The sequence below is a fragment of the Hipposideros armiger genome, unplaced genomic scaffold (genome assembly GCF_001890085.2).
Source record: "Hipposideros armiger isolate ML-2016 unplaced genomic scaffold, ASM189008v1 scaffold_5, whole genome shotgun sequence".
Classification (NCBI taxonomy): Eukaryota; Metazoa; Chordata; class Mammalia; order Chiroptera; family Hipposideridae; genus Hipposideros; species Hipposideros armiger.
In genome coordinates this window covers 8,139,398-8,157,946 of record NW_017731355.1, presented here as the reverse complement: position 1 = coordinate 8,157,946, position 18,549 = coordinate 8,139,398, and the positions used below count along the sequence as shown (strand labels likewise).

Below are 18,549 nucleotides of genomic sequence, written 5' to 3'. Positions count from 1 at the left end.
TTCCATAATCCTTTCATTTTTGAGTGAACGTCTCCTTTGGTCCTTTGGTTTAGTAGGCAAAGCTTGAGCCTAGGGGTGGGAGCTAAAGGAAAGGGCTTATTTTGGAGAGGTTTACTTTTTTTTGGAGGAGAGAAACTGTAATACTAGTTTATCTGTTTTGTGAAATGTCCCAGCTCAGGTATAGAATTCTGATAATTTCCACCCTCCCCCCCCAGCTGCTTCCCCCAACCTATGTAAAATTTGTAATCCACTTTGGTATTTCTAAAAATTATGTGTTTCAGCCCACTTGATCTATCTGATGATAAGAATTAAGTTTTTGCTTACCTTATGGTTATAGCCTATGTCCTTTGGTCCATTTGTCATATTTTCGTTGGTGCATTTAGTTATTTATTGGTCTTTGAACATTTTTTCTACCCCCTAAGTACAATTTTATGAATTATCTAACTGCATTTGTATGAGAAGGAAGGAGAGAGACTGAAAAGTGTTTTAATAGGTAGTACCTTCTATTTTATCAGTAGCATGGTATGTTTCACAATTAGGGATATTTTGGCTTAGCTGGCTTGCTTTGGTTTGAAAAAGTTGGATTGCTTGGCTAATCATCAAAGCTTGGGAACTTGATTCTAATTAACTACAGTAGTAGCTCACAACAGAGTGGTAGTTATGTTGGGAGTCTGCCCTATTAATACTACCATTTCTAAAGTGATGGATTTTAGGAGCAGCATGGGAAGGCTGAGTGTGATATAGGCAAGACTTTGTTATTATAGACATGTTCCGACAGTTGGGTGTCTGGTAGAGCAAGACTGTGAGCGTGAATGACTTGAAATCTTGATTTAGGAAGCTAAAGGCACTAGCAGGATTGGTGGACTGAGAAGGTTTAAGATTTGTTCTGTAGGTAGGTAGTAATCAGTGCAAGGGCAACAAAGAGGGAAGACTCTTGAGAACAGTATTCTAGCACCAGGAATAGTTAGTTCTAAATGAAATTTTCTGTGAGAGAGCTTTCTAGATTTCAAAGGATCCATGCTTATTACAGCAAGTCCTGATGCTCACTAAAAGAGGCTATGTGCTTATCTGTCCTGTGAATAGGAATAATTTTATTCTCTACTACTATGTAACTTGCTTTTTACTCCTGTAATATCTTTATTATATAAATATAGCTGCAGTCCTTCACATTCTGTTGCTTATAATCTTATGAGAAGCTCAAAATTTCTTTGAAGCCTCTTGTTTCACTTAAAAGTTCAGGTAAATTTAGCATTCTATCCCATATGTTCATATTTGATCTAATATAAAAATGTTTCGGGCCGACAGAGTGGCACATTGGTTAAGAGTTGGCTTGGGACGCCAGCTCTGAGCATCAGGGCCCCAGTTCGGATCCCACATGAGGGCCAGTGACGCTGCACCCTCTACAGCTAAGATGGTGAACAACAGCTCGACCTGCAGCTGGACTGCCATGAGTCGCCGGCAATGGCGTAGGCTGTAGCCCCTGCTGCAGTGGGCTGCCATAAGCTACCGTGTATGGCCGGCAGCCAGCATGAGTGGCCAGCAGCCGATGTGAGCTGCCAAGAGCCGCCGTGAGCGGCCATCCAGAGGCCGGCGACTAATCTGCCTCACCCAGGAAGAGCGCAACGATAATACCATCATGGGCCAGTGAAGCAATGTCCTCCACAACTAGACTGAAGAACAAAACAACAGCAACTTGTCTATTCCCCTTCCCTGACTCCCCAGCACTGTTCCCATTCCCCAATTCCCCCAATAAAATCTTAAAAATAAAATAAATAAATAAATAAATAAATAAAAATGTTTCATTAGTGGCCAGTGAAAATACTAAAAAGCACTTTTGTAAGATTGATATTCCAGAAAGAAGCACATGTTGATCCTATGGCTTCGAATGTGCCTTCTGGCATATTGCCACGTATTCCCTGAAATATATGTTCACCATTTCCATATATGTATATTTTACTGTTTTTCTTCTTTCATCATGTGCAATTTAGAGATTTCATTTTAGGTAAACTCACAGGTACACATTTCTTTAATCATTTTTCTTCTTTCTCACAGCTCTGAGAAGTTGCTTCAGGAAGATAAGGCTGGCTGTTAGACTTCTCAAGAATCTTTTTTTTTTTTTAAAAGAAAAGGGAAAAAGTTTCATAGAATCTAGTGCCATTGATCTCTGAAATGCACATCTATTGTGTACTTATTCTATGGCAGGCACTATGCTTAATGTTAGGGGGGTACCATGACTAAAATGACAGAGTCTTTGGCCTAAGTTCTTTAAAAACTTTTCAGTATAAAAAGATTATAACATTGGTAAGTTAAAGAAGCAGGTAAACATTCAGTTGTAGTTTCTTTAATCACATTTTCCCCTCTACTGGCTTGGAAATTATTTACTTTATTCTATTAATCCCTATAAATTAAACATTTTATGCAGTCAATATTTAAATATTAACTTTAAAAATTGTTTAATATTTGTTTAAATATTGATAAATATAATGTATATTGCCATAATAGTTCCTTCTTACATTGAGAACCAGCCTGTATAGTGTAGTGATTAAGAGAATGGAGTCTGGAGTCAGACTACTTCCTCTTGAAGTCAGGGCTTTCTGTGTCTAAAATACTCGTAGAAATGTAAAATAGAAACAGTGGTACTTTTTCTTCAAAGAACATCTTTTAGAAATTCCTTTAATAAAAGTCTGCTGGTAGTAAACTCTGTTTTTGTTTGTATGGAATTGTCTTTTATTTCATTCTTGTTTTTGAAAGATGATTGCTGAGCACCTAGATTAACAATGATTTATTTCACCACTTTGAATGTATTGTTCCTATTCTCTGGCTTTCGTTCTTTCATTTGAGAAGTCAGGGTTACAATTGTGTTTCCTTTGTATGTTGTTTTTCCTTTGTATGTAGTCTGTCTTTTGTGTTAGGATGCTCTCTTTTTTAATAGAAATAAACTTTACATTGAGTGTAATGCATGGATATTAAGTGTGTGATTCAGTGAGTTTTGATAATTATACACCAGTGGAACTACTACTCTTATCAAGATATAGACCATTTCTACCAACATAGAAAGTTATTTCATAGCAATTTCCAGGCAATCCCTACCTTATCCCACAATAGGCAACAAATGATTTCTGGAATCATAGTTTAGTTCTGTCTGTTTTTGAACTTCATGTAAATGGAATCACACAAAATTGACTCTTGTTTATGGCTTCTTTCACTGAACATACTATCTAGGAAATCATCTATATGGTGTTTATGAGTTGATTCTTTTTTATTGCTGAGTACTATTTCATTGTATGGATAGACATTTGGGTTATTTGGGGTTATGATGAATAAAGCTGCTTTTAAGTATTCCTGTACAAGTCTTTTTGTGGACATGTGTTTTCATTTCTCTTTGGTAAATCCTAGGAGTGAAATTGCTTGATAATAGGGTAGGTGTATATTTAACATTTCGTTTTACACCCCCATCAGCAGTTTTTGACAGTACCAGTTGCTCCATATCACCACTAATATTTGGTGTTGTCAGTCTTTTTAACTTTAGCTTTAGTGGGTGTGTAGTGGTATTTTGTGGTTTTAATTTGAATTTCCCTAATGACTGATCATGTTGAGCACCTTTTCATGTGCTATTGGTCATTTATATATCTCCCATGGTGTGATGTCTTCGCCCATTTTAAAAATTAGGTTGCTACTTTATTGTTGATATGAATTTATGTATTTTGGATACAAATCTTTTGTTGGATATATGTTTGCATATGTTTTTTTTCCCGTTTGTGGCTTATAATAGTATTCTGCACAGCAATAAAAAGGAACAAGCTACTGACATACACAACGTGAATCCCATAGACATTAGGTTGAATGAAAGAAGACAGATGTAATATAGTTCTGCTGTATGATTCCACTTATATGAAGTTCAAAAATAGGCAAAATTAATCTGTAGTGACAAAAGTCACTTGATAGTTTACCTGTGCATTTAAAGATAATTTTAAAAAATATTTTAACTATCATTACATATAAGGTTTCTCAGGGTTTATAGTCTACTTCTACATTGTTGAGACACATTTTCAAGATTGAAAATAAAAATATTTTGTTCCTTTTCTTTTTAAAAAAAATAACCTGCTGACTATCATTTCCAGGAGTCTTCTCCCTTTTTTGTTACAGGTGTATAACATTTCTACCTTATGTGTTAAAAAATACTTTTCTGACTTGTAGAATCTGGGTAAAGGGTAAAGGGAATTTCTTTTACGAGTTTTGCAACTTTTTTGTAATCCTAAAATTATTTCAAAATAAGAAGTTTTAAAAGAAGAAACTTCTAGTTTTAACTGTGGAAACCTAATTACTATTTATAATACTGAGTTTTAAGTAAGCAAGGTAGAAACTTGGAATGCATTCCATTTACAATTTAGGACTATCTGTACTACATTTGATTCTTCATATCAATTCATTGTAACTGCTTTTTTTCTTTTCCTAGCTTTTAAAATATTTTGTCTTTTGCCATTGGCATTTTGCATTATTTTCCAACTTCTTCATCTTGGTCTGCATTCCAAAGACAGAATGAAATCTATGGTATTCTTGAAATGTATCTGTAAAGGGAAGTGAACTAGACAGACTCTTAAGTCCAAGTAAGATATGGGAAAGGCTGTTTGATAAGCATCTGGCAGTTTAGATCAGGGATAGCAAATACCTGTCACATACCATTCTTCTTTCATCCATCTCATATATTGCTCATTGATCACAGCGCTCTTTCCTTCAATAGTCTTTCTCTACATCTATCTACTGCCAGTTGATTTGAGTTGGCATGAATGACAAAATCTAGTTAACATCTCTGATTTAGAGGATTATTTGGGGAGAAAACTTCTGGAATATCTATTAGAATTAATGAACTATTACATCCATTGTATGAGGTAACATAATCATAATTTTGGAAACCCAATTATTTGTTTCTTGTCACTTAAATTTTCAGGTGTTTGTGAAGCCAATTGAATCTGCTATTTTTATAGAATATTCTTAAAGTATAATGCGTTTTTTAAAAATCCACACACTTGAATGTCACATTTTTAATCATTAATTTGGTGATGTTTTTCATAATGTTATTAACTCTTATTCTTGTGTTTTCCTCCTATTTTTAAGGAGTGGACCTACCCTATGAGGCGAGAGATGCAGGTATGACAGCCTTTTTATTTACTCAAGTCAACCCATATTATTACTATTATCATTATTAAATAACCTAATTTCACAAAGGATTTTAATCCTTTTGACTCATCTGTTGACTCATGATCTGTAGGTTCATCCCTAAGTGTTTTAAATATTAACATATTTAAGGTTAATCATGGATCTTAAAAAGATGGGAAATGAATTGTTGCCTGTCTTCCTTAGAGTAGAACCAGGGACATAGCAATCAATATATGTATATGCTTAATGAGTCACTTTATTTTTCTGCATCTGAAAAATTTGGTATAATATTATTCCTTTCAAAAGCAGTTTGCTCGGTATTTGCCTAGTTTAAATAAGTTCAGGAGAGTTGACTGTATATTGAAAGCTATATCAGATATATATATATACATATATATATATGATACAGTCAGGCTGTATCATACCCTAGATACTAATATAGTATAGTATATTAGTGATTTGCACTCAACTTCTGTAACTAATTCCTCTGGAAGACTGAGTTGAATACTCCCAGTATGGAATGAATTAAAGTGATAGCTAACCCTCATAGTAGTTAATTTTTCTTTTGGAATTCTCACTATTTACAGTCATCTTTGCTAGCCTTAGGATCAACCAGTGTCTTCTGTTCTTGGGAATCCCTTGACATGTAAAAATCTGTTTTCTTTCTTTCTTAGTAAACATTCACGTTTTAAAAATATATGAGTACCTGTAAGGCATTTTACTTAGTACGGTGGAGAGTACAAAGATGAGTAAAAAGTAACTTCTGCCCACAAGAAGCTGGTAGGAGAAATCATGCTTACACACAAATAATTATACTATTAGTATCTAGGGTATGATATAGCCCTACTGAAAGCTTTCTATATTGAATTCACATAGAATAAATTTTAATTCAACATACAGAAAGTACTTATTTAAATTGTTGAAACTGTCAATAAGCAAACATTTGATATTAGTCTTTTTTTAACTTTGCTATATATAATACTTTATTTCTGCTATTAACTATAGATAACAGTTCTACTCTTGTGCCGCTTTTGAGTTGGCTTAATAAGATTTTATATAATTCCAAAGGGAAGATTTTCTTTATGCCTATTTTTAGATTATAGCAGAGAATAGAAATAAAATTAGACATTTTATTAATCTAAAAGACAACAATACAGTGTACTAATTCTACCCAAACCGCTTATAAAAGTACTACTGTCAGTAAAACTGGGGGAAAAGCACTATGGAAGTTCAAATATCTGGAATATCTGACTTTTCAGAACTGTATTTAAACTTTGAATGTCTCATTTGATATATAAAGCACCATCTGCATTTCTGTTCCCAATCATTTGCTCAGTGTGGCTAGGAAATGCTGCCTAAATAACAAGCTGTTTAGCAACTTATTATAACAACTATGAAAACACCCTACAAATCTACTTTTATGGTACATATTTTATATAGATTTAAATTGCTGATGTCAAATATCTCGATTTTTTTTTTTCCTTTTCCCTAGGAAATTTTACCTGGATTGTTTTTAGGCCCATATTCTTCTGCTATGAAAAGCAAGGTATGAACTTTAGGTTAACTTTATCAAGAGACTTTATTAACCAGCTTTTTGGGAGTAAATTTTTTTTTAGTAGTAATTTTATTTGAGGAACGGTCCACAAATATTGCATGTTAACAGTAAGTGTCACTCTGGAGTACCTGCCTCTTTCCAAATTTTACTGGACCAGTGATTCTCAAGTGTTTCACCACAAATCACAAATGAGTTTTTATATTTTATTTTTCTCATGAAATCCTTGTGTTTGAAAGATTTACCAGATAATGTACCTTTATTTAATAATTTATCCTCTAAAACATTAGACATTGGTAATTACTAATCATAACTCTGAACAATATGAGATACAGTTAAAGCCCAAAATAAGGATATTTAACATTTTAATGGCCTACAACTAGGTTGGCAAGGTGGAGTGTTTTGTTTTGTTTTGCTTTGTTGTTGTTGTTGTTTTTAAATGGTATTAAGGAAAAGATAGGGTAGATAACCATAGACTCAAGTATGACTTACTTTGTGAAAGACAAAGTAGTTGCCCAAATAATATAGTATTCACAAAATACTGGCCTTCAAGATGGTTTTGGATTATTTGTTTTTTGTATTCCCACTCTACTTTATAAATATACCTATTATACCATCTGTCATATTAAATTATAAGTACATATTTGTTTACAGTTCCATCTCTTTAAAACCTCTTCCCTTTCAATGTCACCATGGTCTTGTTAGACTGAAGGAAAGCTTGTCTGGCAAAATTTTGATTATTTCCCACCCTGAGTCACCCATATTTCTTTTCATACTATCATTCCAAAAATATGTAACAACAAAACAAAAAGTGATAATGGAGATAAACGTTAGGGAATAAACTCCTTTTCTAATACTTATGATTTAAGCCTATCTTTTATTACATTAAAATAGAATTTTAATAAAAGGGACAAATTAAGACTCTGTAACTAGTGAAGTATTGCTTTTGTAAAACTTTTCTGTTGTTTGTAGGTGTGACTAGGTCATAATTTGCTTTATATAATCAAAAACCTATTGAACAGTAAAAAATATTTTTTGCTATTGCATTTGGGTTCTATTTTTGTAAGGTTTGTTTTTACTTAGTAATAGTCTAATGTGCCTTCAAAGCTTGTTTTATCCACAATTATATATGTCATCTTGTAGTTTCTCACAATGTATGAAAACTTCTTCATATGTTGTAGATCAAATGTAAACAAAGGAATGAATGTTGACTTCATTTTGGAGGTTGGATAAATGGCGAATATGGAACATTGATTAATTATTAATCCCGCCAAATGCTTACCTTCCTTCCCCTAACTCAGGATATACTCAGGAAATACAAAGATAATTGAACACTGTGCCACACAGAGGAAAATTGGCTGCAAAACTTAATATTGAAAACTTTTCGTAGCTCAGGCTGCTATAATAAAATACCATAGACCGGATAGCTTCAACAACAGACATTTATTACAGTTCTGGAGGCTGGGAAGTCTAAGAGTAGGTTGCCAAAAAGATTAGGATTTGGTGAGTGTCCTCCTGGCTTGCCAAAGGCTGCCTTCTTGTTGTATCTCCACATAGCAGAGACAGGAAGTGCTGACGTTGCTTTCTCTTCTTATAAGAGCATTAATTCATCATGGGGCTCTACTCTCATGACCTTATCTAAGTCAGTTACCTTGAGAGGTATCTATCAAATTACCTCCCAAAGACCTACCTTCTAATACTATCACCTTGGAGGTTAGGGCTTCAGCATATGAATTTTAGGGGGACACAAACATTCAGGTCATAACAAATATAAATTATCCTTTGACTTTTCTCGTGAATTATTAGTATTACTGTTCTGGACTATTTAATGCAGCAGAGAGTGGGAATTAAATATATAGAAAACTCAAGATTCTTCTGATTCCTCATGCCAGCGTGATTTGCTCGTTAATTTATTGAACAGATAATTACTGAAAAACTATGTTCCAGGCACTGTTAAACATACTTAATATGAATCAGTGAACAAAGCCCTTGTTCTCATGGAATTTACATTCTAGCTATTAAAATAACATCGTAAATTCATTGAAACCTATAATCACTTGCAAATAAAAATTTTGTAGAATTGTCATGTTCAATTACTCTATAATTCAAACCAAAAAAATACCACAGAATATAATATCATTTGAAGTTACCATTTTTCACTTTAGTGGAATTTAAAACCATGAAAGGTTTAATTAGATATTGTGAGTTGTATAAATTAATTCTGGCCCATAGTAGAAAAAGTGTACTGGGAGAGGCTGGGAGTAATCTAGAGATTTGGACTCTGGTACTGCTATTGACTAGGTCAGTGATGTTGAACAACTGTCGTAAAGAAAAAATATATGTAACTAGTCTCTACCTAACACTTGACATGTGCTGTAGGCATTATGCTAAATACCTTATATATTAAATAATTTTTACAACCACTCAGTGAATAGGCAGTGTTTTCCCCATTTTCACATGAGAAAACTAAGCCACAGAGCACAGGTCATTAGGAGAGCTAGGATATAAAGCTTAGGCTCTGATGACTCCAAAGCCTATGCCTTTAATCGCTATATAGTATTGTTTCCCAAATAAATTACTAAGGTCCCATCAAGCTCTAAAATTATAGATGTAAAAATAATCCTATTAGCCTTCTGAGGACATTTAATGTGTTAATCTTGAATCATTGAAATGTATTGCTGATCACTTCAGGTGTATTATTTCAAAATGAGCTTTAATCCCCTGTACTTGAAGCTCAGATGTGGCTGTATTTATTCTAATGTTGAATCATGTATTTTCAAACATCTGTGTTACAGTAAGATGATATTTTGTATTTTAAGCTTTCCCCCGCCTCTCTTTTTTTATAGCTTCCTATACTACAGAAACATGGAATAACCCATATAATATGCATAAGACAAAATATTGAAGCAAACTTTATTAAACCAAACTTTCAGCAATCATTTAGGTAAGAATTATTGCTATGATTTATTAAAATGTTAAGTGTAAACGTAATTTTTTATTTCAAGTTGATTTTATTAGACTTTCTTCTGTACATAACCATTTTATAGAGGTAGGTCGTACAGTACATTATTTTAAAAATAAATTTCCTTAAAATATTTTAAATAAGAATTCATGCCTATAGTGCAGAATTCTAAAGGTTAAAAATAAAAAGAATGTATACTGAAAAGTAGGTTTCCCTATTCCTATCCCCTAGATACTGAATTACATTCCGAAAGGCATCCATTGTTACTTCTTTTTGAGTATCCTTCCAGAGTTATGTTACATATATAAGCATAGTCCTACAAATAAACTTTGGTTTTTTTATACTGGCTTTTTTTTTTTTTGGGTATATTTTTTGGAGATTGCTTCATATCATTACTTAGAGAGCTGCGTTATTCTTTTTAAGTTGCATAGTAATCCATTGTATGACTACATTAAAATTTATTCAAGCCGTCTCCTGTTGTTGGACATTTAGATTTTTTCCAGACTTGCTAATACAGCATATAGTGAGTATCCCTGTACATGTTATTTAATTCATATGTGAATATATCAGTAGGATACATTTGTAAAGTGGAATTGCTAGATCAAAGATTATGAGCATTTAACATTTTAAGAGATGTTACAAATTGCCCTTCAGTGAGTTGTATCAGTTTTCATTCCCACTATGAAGTGTTATGAGAATGACTCTCTTTTTGGTTTATCTCCAACACAGAATTATGAAATATTTAAAATTTGTCCAGGGCCAGCTGAGTGGCTCAGTTGGTTACGAGCTCACTCAAGAGTGCGAGCTCTGCTCAACAGGGTCGCCGGTTCGATTCCCGGCCTGAGCTGAGCTGCTGCTGAGTTGCCAATAGATGGCAGGATGGCTCAGCTAAAAAAAAAAAATTAAAAAAAAAATTCCAAATCTCCTGGAGTAAAAATGGTGTTCATGTAGTTTTTTTTTTTTTAAAGATTTTTTATTGGGGAATTGAGATGGGAACAGTGCTGGGGAATTGGGGGAAGGGGAATAGACAAGTTGCTGTCATTTTGTTCTTCAGTCTAGTTGTGGAGGACGTTGCTTCACTGGCCCAAGTTGGCACCATCATTGCGCTCTTCCTGGGCGAGGCACATCATTTGCCGGCTTCTGGACAGCTGCTCACTGCGGCTAGCTCACGCTGGCTGCTGGCTACACACGGTAGCCAATGGCAACGCACTGCCACAGGGGCTGCAGCCTACGCTTTCGCTGGCGACTCAGGGCAGCCCAGCTCCAGGTTGAGCTGTTGTTCAGCATCTTAGCTGTGGAGGGCAGTGTCACTGGCCCTCATATGTGGGATCCGAACGGGGGCCCTCTGGCATCCCAAGCCAGTTCTTAACCATTGCGCCACTCGGCCGGCCCTGTTCATGTAGTTTTAATTTGCCTTTCTCATTTATCTTACAATGAGTGCGTTAAACATGTAATGCTTTTTGATGTTTTTTATTTTAACTTTATTTTTAAAATAAAGTATATTATACACGATACAAAAAGGTATATAATGAAAGTAAGTCTATTTCCTCTAAACCAAGATACTTAGCTTCTCTCCTGAGGCAACTACTATAAAACTCTTCCTTGAATATCATTCTAGAGATGTTCTGTGTCTTTATAAAAGCATATGTGTGTTTAAAATATTTTAATATTTTGCATTATTGTTTGTAAAAATGAAAACAAGCTGAATGTCTATCAGTAGAAGACACTGTAAAATACACTGTGTGAACATAATAAAATTCTGTAACCATGAAAAAGTGAAGTATTTCTGTGTGTATTGATAAGGAATAATCTCTAAGATTAAAAGAAAAATCAAGGTGCAGAACCATGTGTATACTCTCAATATGTTTAAAAATATATACATTAGGCATATATATTGTATATGCATAGAAAATTTCTCGACTAACAGACTAGAAACTTGACAGTGATTGCTTCTGAGAAGGGAAATGTAGTCTGGGATGGTAGAGGGACCTGTTTTCATTGCAAATATTTTTATGCTGTTAGAACTTTTGACTATGTGTATGCATTTCTCAGTTAATAAAAACTAGTTTTAAAAAAGGAATGTCTATATTCTAAAATAAAATAGATTGAAGTTTTTCTGATTGTAAAAGAAATACTTGTCCTTTACTAGATACTTTGGAAAACCCAAAATGATATCAAGAAAAACATTTTAAAAATCACTCATAATTCCACAATCCAGAAGATACATTTTAGTTAACATTTTGGTATATTTCCTTCTAAATATTTCTCTATTGTATACAGAGGGTGCCAAAAAATGTATACACATTTTAAGAAAGGAAAAAAACTATTAAAATTGTGATAATATATACTGGTAACAAAGATAAATACAAGTCACATTTGTCTTCTGCAATTACAAGAAGTCCTTAAAGTGGTTACCATCAGAGTCCAGACACTTCTGATTGCAGTGAACCACTGCTTGAGCAACGTTGACCAAAGTGTCCACTTGTATACATTTTTTTGGCACCCCCAGTATGTGTGATATATTTACTCACATACAAACTTAATGTGTATTAAAGAAAATGAAAAGGTTATATTTTAAAATGCCATACTATACATTTCTAATTTGTATAGCATTTTTGTTTTTTGTGCTCAGTACAGGTTCTTTAATGGAAGAGCCCTTTCTCCTTAGACTTAGAATACTGGATTATAGATTGATAGTTCTACTAGAGTTTTTGACATTCAAAATGGCATGCAGGAAAATATTTTAGTATGACTCTGAATTAACTTTTTTACCCCGCTGAAGCAATCAGTGTTTTATATAACAAGCCTATCCAGTCACTTTAGGATATGGTCATCAGAATCCTTACCGGTATTTATAGTTTTTACATTGGATTATCCTTGGGTCCTGTCCTGAGCTTCAGCTTCTCTCTGATAAGCCCTGAATTTATTGATGTTGTTAACCACCCTAAATGATCATTAAAAGACCTGTAATTTTTAAAGGAATATTGACTTTAAAAATTAATTTCATAACTTAATTACCTATGTGTTAATAAACAGGTGACCTTGGATAGGTTAGAAACGGAAGTTTTACGCAAAATAAAAAAAGCCTAGGATACTAATTAAAATGTCTTATTTAAATGTTTCCCAAAGTTTAAAATTCCAGGACAGGTGGTCTCTTGGCTGTTTTTTTGCACTAGTGAAGGTTAGTTCAGTGACTGTTTGACTCATGATTCCATCAGACTGCCTTATATTTTGATTAGCTCCTTCTCTTTCAGACTTTGGGTTTCTGAATTTTCCTAGGGAGGGATCACAGGGCCACCCAGGGAAGAATCTTCTAGTCACAGGGAAGTTGATAGAAATAGAAGAATAACAGTAAAGAAATAGGCATTTTTCTGTCTCTTATTTTCTGTGTCCACTTGGATTTGGACAAAGGTTTCTTCCTACTTGTGATTTTTCTGTTTTAACCAGATAAAGTTTTTATACTAAACTATCAGAGAAATATTAACGTTATTTAAGGCTTTAAATGCTGTGCCTTCAAGTAAGCAATATAAAATCTGTGGTTCAGTTCTTTGATATATTGATACTTTGAAAATTGTTTTGCATTCTTTTCATTGTTGCCAAGAAATTTCCAAAGTTTTTTATACATAAAGAGTTATCTGAAAGTGTGCTTATCACAAAATATTCTATTTTCAGATATTTAGTCTTGGATATTGCAGATAATCCAGTTGAAAATATAATACGTTTTTTTCCCATGGTAAGTATCAATATTTTAATATCATTTAAAATTTATTTATGGTTTGATCTTTTATTTGTGGTTCTAAAACTTTTAATTTGTTATGACTGAAAATTGTGGGATTATATGTATTTTTAAATTTATTAATTTTAAAGCCTTTTTATGATCTCCAAAAATTTGAGAAATCACAGTTTGAGTTTATTAAATTCAGATTAATTTTTAGCTCCTGTATAATTTTTTTAAGCTTGTAGTAGTTGTATTTGTAGTATTTTGGAAACTTTTGAATAACGTAATTTTTATTCATATAAATTAGCAGGAAATTATTTTCAATATATTTTGTTTCACTATATGTATGTATTTTATGCTTATGTTAATCCACGTTTAAGTATAACACATTGTCTTTGTCTTCAGACTAAAGAATTTATTGATGGGAGCTTACAAACTGGAGGTAAATAATACTTCCTTAACTAATGTTTATTTTTAGGTGTATATTTGTTTAGTTTTTAGTTAGTATTCCTCTTAAATGCAGGACATGGAACTTGTAATTATATATAATAGACTATTCCCAAATTTGTGTTTTCTTCACTTGTTTCATTTGCATAGGCTTTCTTAAAGATCCCTATAAAACTATCTTAAAATTCTGGGTGAGTTTTAAATCTCTTTAACCTAAAAGCCTGTTGTATTCTCTACACAGTTAGTATAAATGAATTGTAAAGATTTGAATATTAAGAATATCCAAGTGGTATGTATAAAATATAAAATGTTTAAGAAAAGATTTATTTTACTATGGTATAATACATGGTTTCAGTATATTTTAGCTGTTGAATCAGTTGTCTTTCTGTCAGAATAACTATTTCTTGTTTTTCAGGAAAAGTTCTTGTCCATGGAAATGCAGGGATCTCCAGGAGGTATGAAGTTAGAGATAATCTTTTTTTCTCTAGTATTTAATTAATGAGTTGTTCTGTTTTTTTTTCTAAATTTTTTTCCCCCTCTTCAGTGCTGCCTTTGTTATTGCATACATTATGGAAACATTTGGAATGAAGTACAGGTAAGACAGTATTCTGAAACCTAGCAACAATCTAATTCTTATTAAAATGAGGCTTCAGTGGAGACGGTTTGGGTTTGGGAGTTTGAAGTTAATATATTCTTTTGATGTTTGATTAAGTAGGCCCTTACACTCCATGCTCAGTCTCTTAACCTTTGTAGCTTGTCGACCTTATATACTTAGGCTAATACTTTGTGATTTTGTGGAGCTAACTGTTGTTATTTTAAGAAGCCAAGGTAGTTATAGTTAGAATAACCCACTACTTACTTAACTACTAAGGAATTGGTTAGTCTGAGTTTAAAAACACCTAGACACAGATGTTGCTTCCCTTGTTTACAAAGCTAATTTATTATGTTTTCCTTTAACAGTATTTGGGTGAAAAATTACCTAGGAATTGTTTTAGCTTCCTTTCACAATTCAGTATAGTCTCTCTTAGCCAAAATCATCTTTTCCAAGCACACTGCGTAGATTAAAAAAAGGGGTGGGGGGTTCATGAGCTTCTTGCCTTTAATGTGTATTGTTGTAAATTAGAAATCTTGTAATCATTGACACCTCCTTCTCTTTCACTCCTCATCTCCCAGACTGATCCATTATCAAATCCTGTCTGTTTTGTCCTAAAGTATACATTGAGTCCACCTCTTTATCTTGCTCTTCATCATTTAATCCCCCTAATCCAAGCTCCACTTGAGTCTCCCTTGGACTATTCCAGTAGTAGCCTTCTTACTTGTCTCCTGTACTTTTTCCTTCTCCAGTCTGTTCTGTTCTCCACACTACAGTCGGAACGATCTCTTCAAAAGACAAAATCTGATCTGATCTTACAGTCACCTTACCCCCAAAGCTCTTAATAATTCTTAATATGGCCAATGAAACTTAGCATGACATGCACCCACTAACCTCTCCATCTATATACCATGTTCTCTGTTACCCTCTCCATTTGAGCTATGTTCAGCATTGTATCCACATGCCTGACACAGACTAGACATTCAAATGTTTGTTTAGTTTTCTTTGATATCCTTTGTGTTGAAATTATAATGGAAAAGTTTGCTTAAAAGTATCAGTTCTTAAAGGAATATTATTTGAATACAAGTGCTTTGCTTATTTCATCAAAAAAGATTTAACAAGCTTTGAGAGACTTTTTAAATCTATTTTCTTTATTATTTGGTGTCTTGTCAGTAATAATATTAATAGTAAAAATAACTCCCATTTATTGGGTCTCTGTATGTTCCAGGTACTGTTCTAGGCACTTTAATATCATTTAAGCCTTACAACACAAGGCAGTAGACACACTTCTCATTTAACTAATGATAAAATTTTGAGCAGGTACTATGTGACAGATGCTATACAAGGTGCTTTACACTTATCTCCCATCTTCACAATAGCCCTTCAAGATAGGTTTTATTATAATCCCATTTTATAAATGAGAAAAATAAAGTTTAGAAAAGTTGAGCACTTTCCCCTAAAACACACAGCTGGTAAGCTGAGGGATTGTGATTAGTCTGATCATGGTGTCCGCTTTCCTACTACAACTCACTACCCTTCTGGAGTTCAAGCTGTATGATTATGATTTCCTATTTTAGGTAAATTTTTACATAAGTTCCTATTTTAGGTAAATTCTAGAAAAAATTGAGACTAATTTATGAAATAATAACAGGACCTTAATTTTCTTTTTCTGTTTTCAGAGATGCATTTGCTTATGTTCAAGAAAGAAGATTTTGTATTAATCCTAATGCTGGATTTGTTCATCAACTTCAGGTAACTTCTCTCTTCTTCCTCTTTAAAGTAGTCAAATAGGATAATTAAAATCTTATGTTCACATAATTTAGGTATAGAATTTACTTTGTAAATATTTAAAAATTGCCATCATCTAATGTGATTCTTCAAGTTTACATATCTAGTTAAAATAATTTTCTTAAAAGCTGCCTTTACCAAAAAAGGATTAAAGACAGTTAAATCTAAGGTAAAATAATTGATAAGAACTTCATTTTTTTTCTACACTTTCATCACACACAGACAGCATAAGAGTTTTGATTCTAAGTCTACTACATACAATAGCTTTATCTATTTTATATGCTTTATCTTTTCTATGTTGTTTCAGATTTTGTTGGTGCCTAAAAGCCACACTAAAAAAGACAATAAGATAAACCTGTTAATTATCTGACTGGACTAGTTTAATTTTTCCAAGAAGGAAAAGCATAGGTTGAAGAATGTGCTCTGGCTGATTGCATCAGTTCTGCAGGAATAAGTCTCGCATTGAGACATCAAGTGCATTACAATATGGGTTGTCTCAGTTACCATACTTGAAATTTTATCTCATTTTTGTTTTTAATTTACTTTTACTTCATTTAAAAGAGAAATAGTTGTATCTGTCTTCTTCACCTTTATATAAAATGTTTTTTATTCCTTCTTTATAATTATAGAATATAAAGCTAATTTATTCTTTGCCTTTTAACCACGTTCTGTAAAAAGTCTCTTTTTAATCTGATTTTTGTATTTGAAAGTGATACATATTAATGTTTAAAAAGTTTTAAATTCAACAATGCCTAAGAATACAATGAAAAATAAGTCTCCTTAATAGTATATCTTGAAGAGCTACATAAAACAGCATATATATAGTTCTACCTACAAAATATTTTTATACATATATGTACATCTATATGTGTATGTCATAATTTTATATGATCAGTTCCTTATACATGGACCTTTAGATTGTTTCTAGCCTTTCATGATTATAAACAATATTGGACAGAATAGTAGGTGCAAATATACAGGTGTGTATATACCTGTAAAATAATTGATCAAAGTGGAATTGCTGGGTCAGGGGGCATTTGGAATTGGATGTTGTCAAATTGACTCTAAAAAAGGCTGAAATTATGTAAACTTACACCACCAAGAAACAGGGTGTACCTCTTTCCCCATACCCTAATCAATACCAATAAGCAAAAATAGTTTAACAAACTTTTTGGTTATTGTCGTCATGGTATAAAAGTGGCAGCTCTTCATGGTTTGCCCGTAAGGTGGTTGGTCTTTTTCTCATTGGTTTGTAAGAGCTTTTTGTATATTAAGGGAATCTATCTTTAGTCAACTGATTTGAAATGCAATTTTTATTATATCCCAAATTCTGATCTATACTTGGGTCTGTTTCTGGACTTTGTATTCTGTTCCATCGATCTGCTTTTTGCAGCACCTGTATAAAACAATTTTAAACTATTACATGAATAATTTATGGTATCGCTCAAGATCCCCTGAATGTTCTTTCTAGAATTTTCCTGGCAAGCTCTTAACATTTATTTTTTGTTGTTAATTTTACTGGAAGGAGCCCTGTAGTAATTTTTAATAGTATCTCTACATTCACAGTTTAATTTTTAGTCTTCCATTCGAAGAATATGCTCCATTTATTTAAATCAACTTCTGTATCTTTTAGTGTTTTAAAGTTTCTCTGCACAGAATATATGCATTTCTTATGAAATTTATTCCTAGATATTTTTTTTGTTCCCATTATAAATGAAATTCTTTCAGTATGTTTTCTAATTGGTTATTTGTATAGGAAAGCTACTGGTTTTTATTAAGTTTTCAGTTGGCAACCTTATTAAATAAACTCTGTACTGATTCTAAAATAAAATTCTAGTTGACTATCTTAGCTTTTCTTCTCAAGTCATGATAATTTAGTCACTTTTCTAATTTTTTTCTTATTACTTTCTCATTGAATTTCATTCTATCAGAACAATAATAGTGGTGACAGTATCGTACAAACCTTATTATGCTCCAGTGACAGAGAACACATGCTGACTAGCAGTTCAGTGTGTGATAGATAACCCTAGTGCAAACTACTGACCTGCCGTGATTTCTAGTTTCATCTAGTTTCAATGTGAAATTGAAATAGGAATTTTAAGCCTGCATTTCTCTTAAAACAATATGGCACCAGATTTTCCGGTATAAACTAAGAATATCAATAATGTACACATTAACTGCTGTTTTGGGTATACAAGAATTTAAATGTATACCGAAATTAATTAAAATCTTTTTTAGGAATATGAAGCCATCTACCTAGCAAAATTAACAATACAGATGATGTCACCACTCCAGATAGAAAGGTCATTATCTGTTCATTCTGGTACCACAGG

General features: G+C 32.8%; 1 protein-coding gene across 2 annotated transcripts in view; it reads left to right on the top strand.

The window, feature by feature from the left end:
- Positions 1-18,549, top strand: part of STYX (serine/threonine/tyrosine interacting protein) — a 28,205-nt gene that overhangs the window by 4,178 nt on the left and 5,478 nt on the right. The window contains exons 3-11 of one of the 2 annotated variants that reach the window (XM_019645488.1): positions 5,116-5,148; positions 6,650-6,703; positions 9,556-9,653; positions 13,344-13,404; positions 13,795-13,831; positions 14,252-14,291; positions 14,381-14,431; positions 16,108-16,180; positions 18,455-18,548. In XM_019645488.1, the coding sequence (XP_019501033.1) occupies positions 5,116-5,148; positions 6,650-6,703; positions 9,556-9,653; positions 13,344-13,404; positions 13,795-13,831; positions 14,252-14,291; positions 14,381-14,431; positions 16,108-16,180; positions 18,455-18,548 (541 nt within the window). The other variant, XM_019645495.1, reaches the window with a different exon arrangement.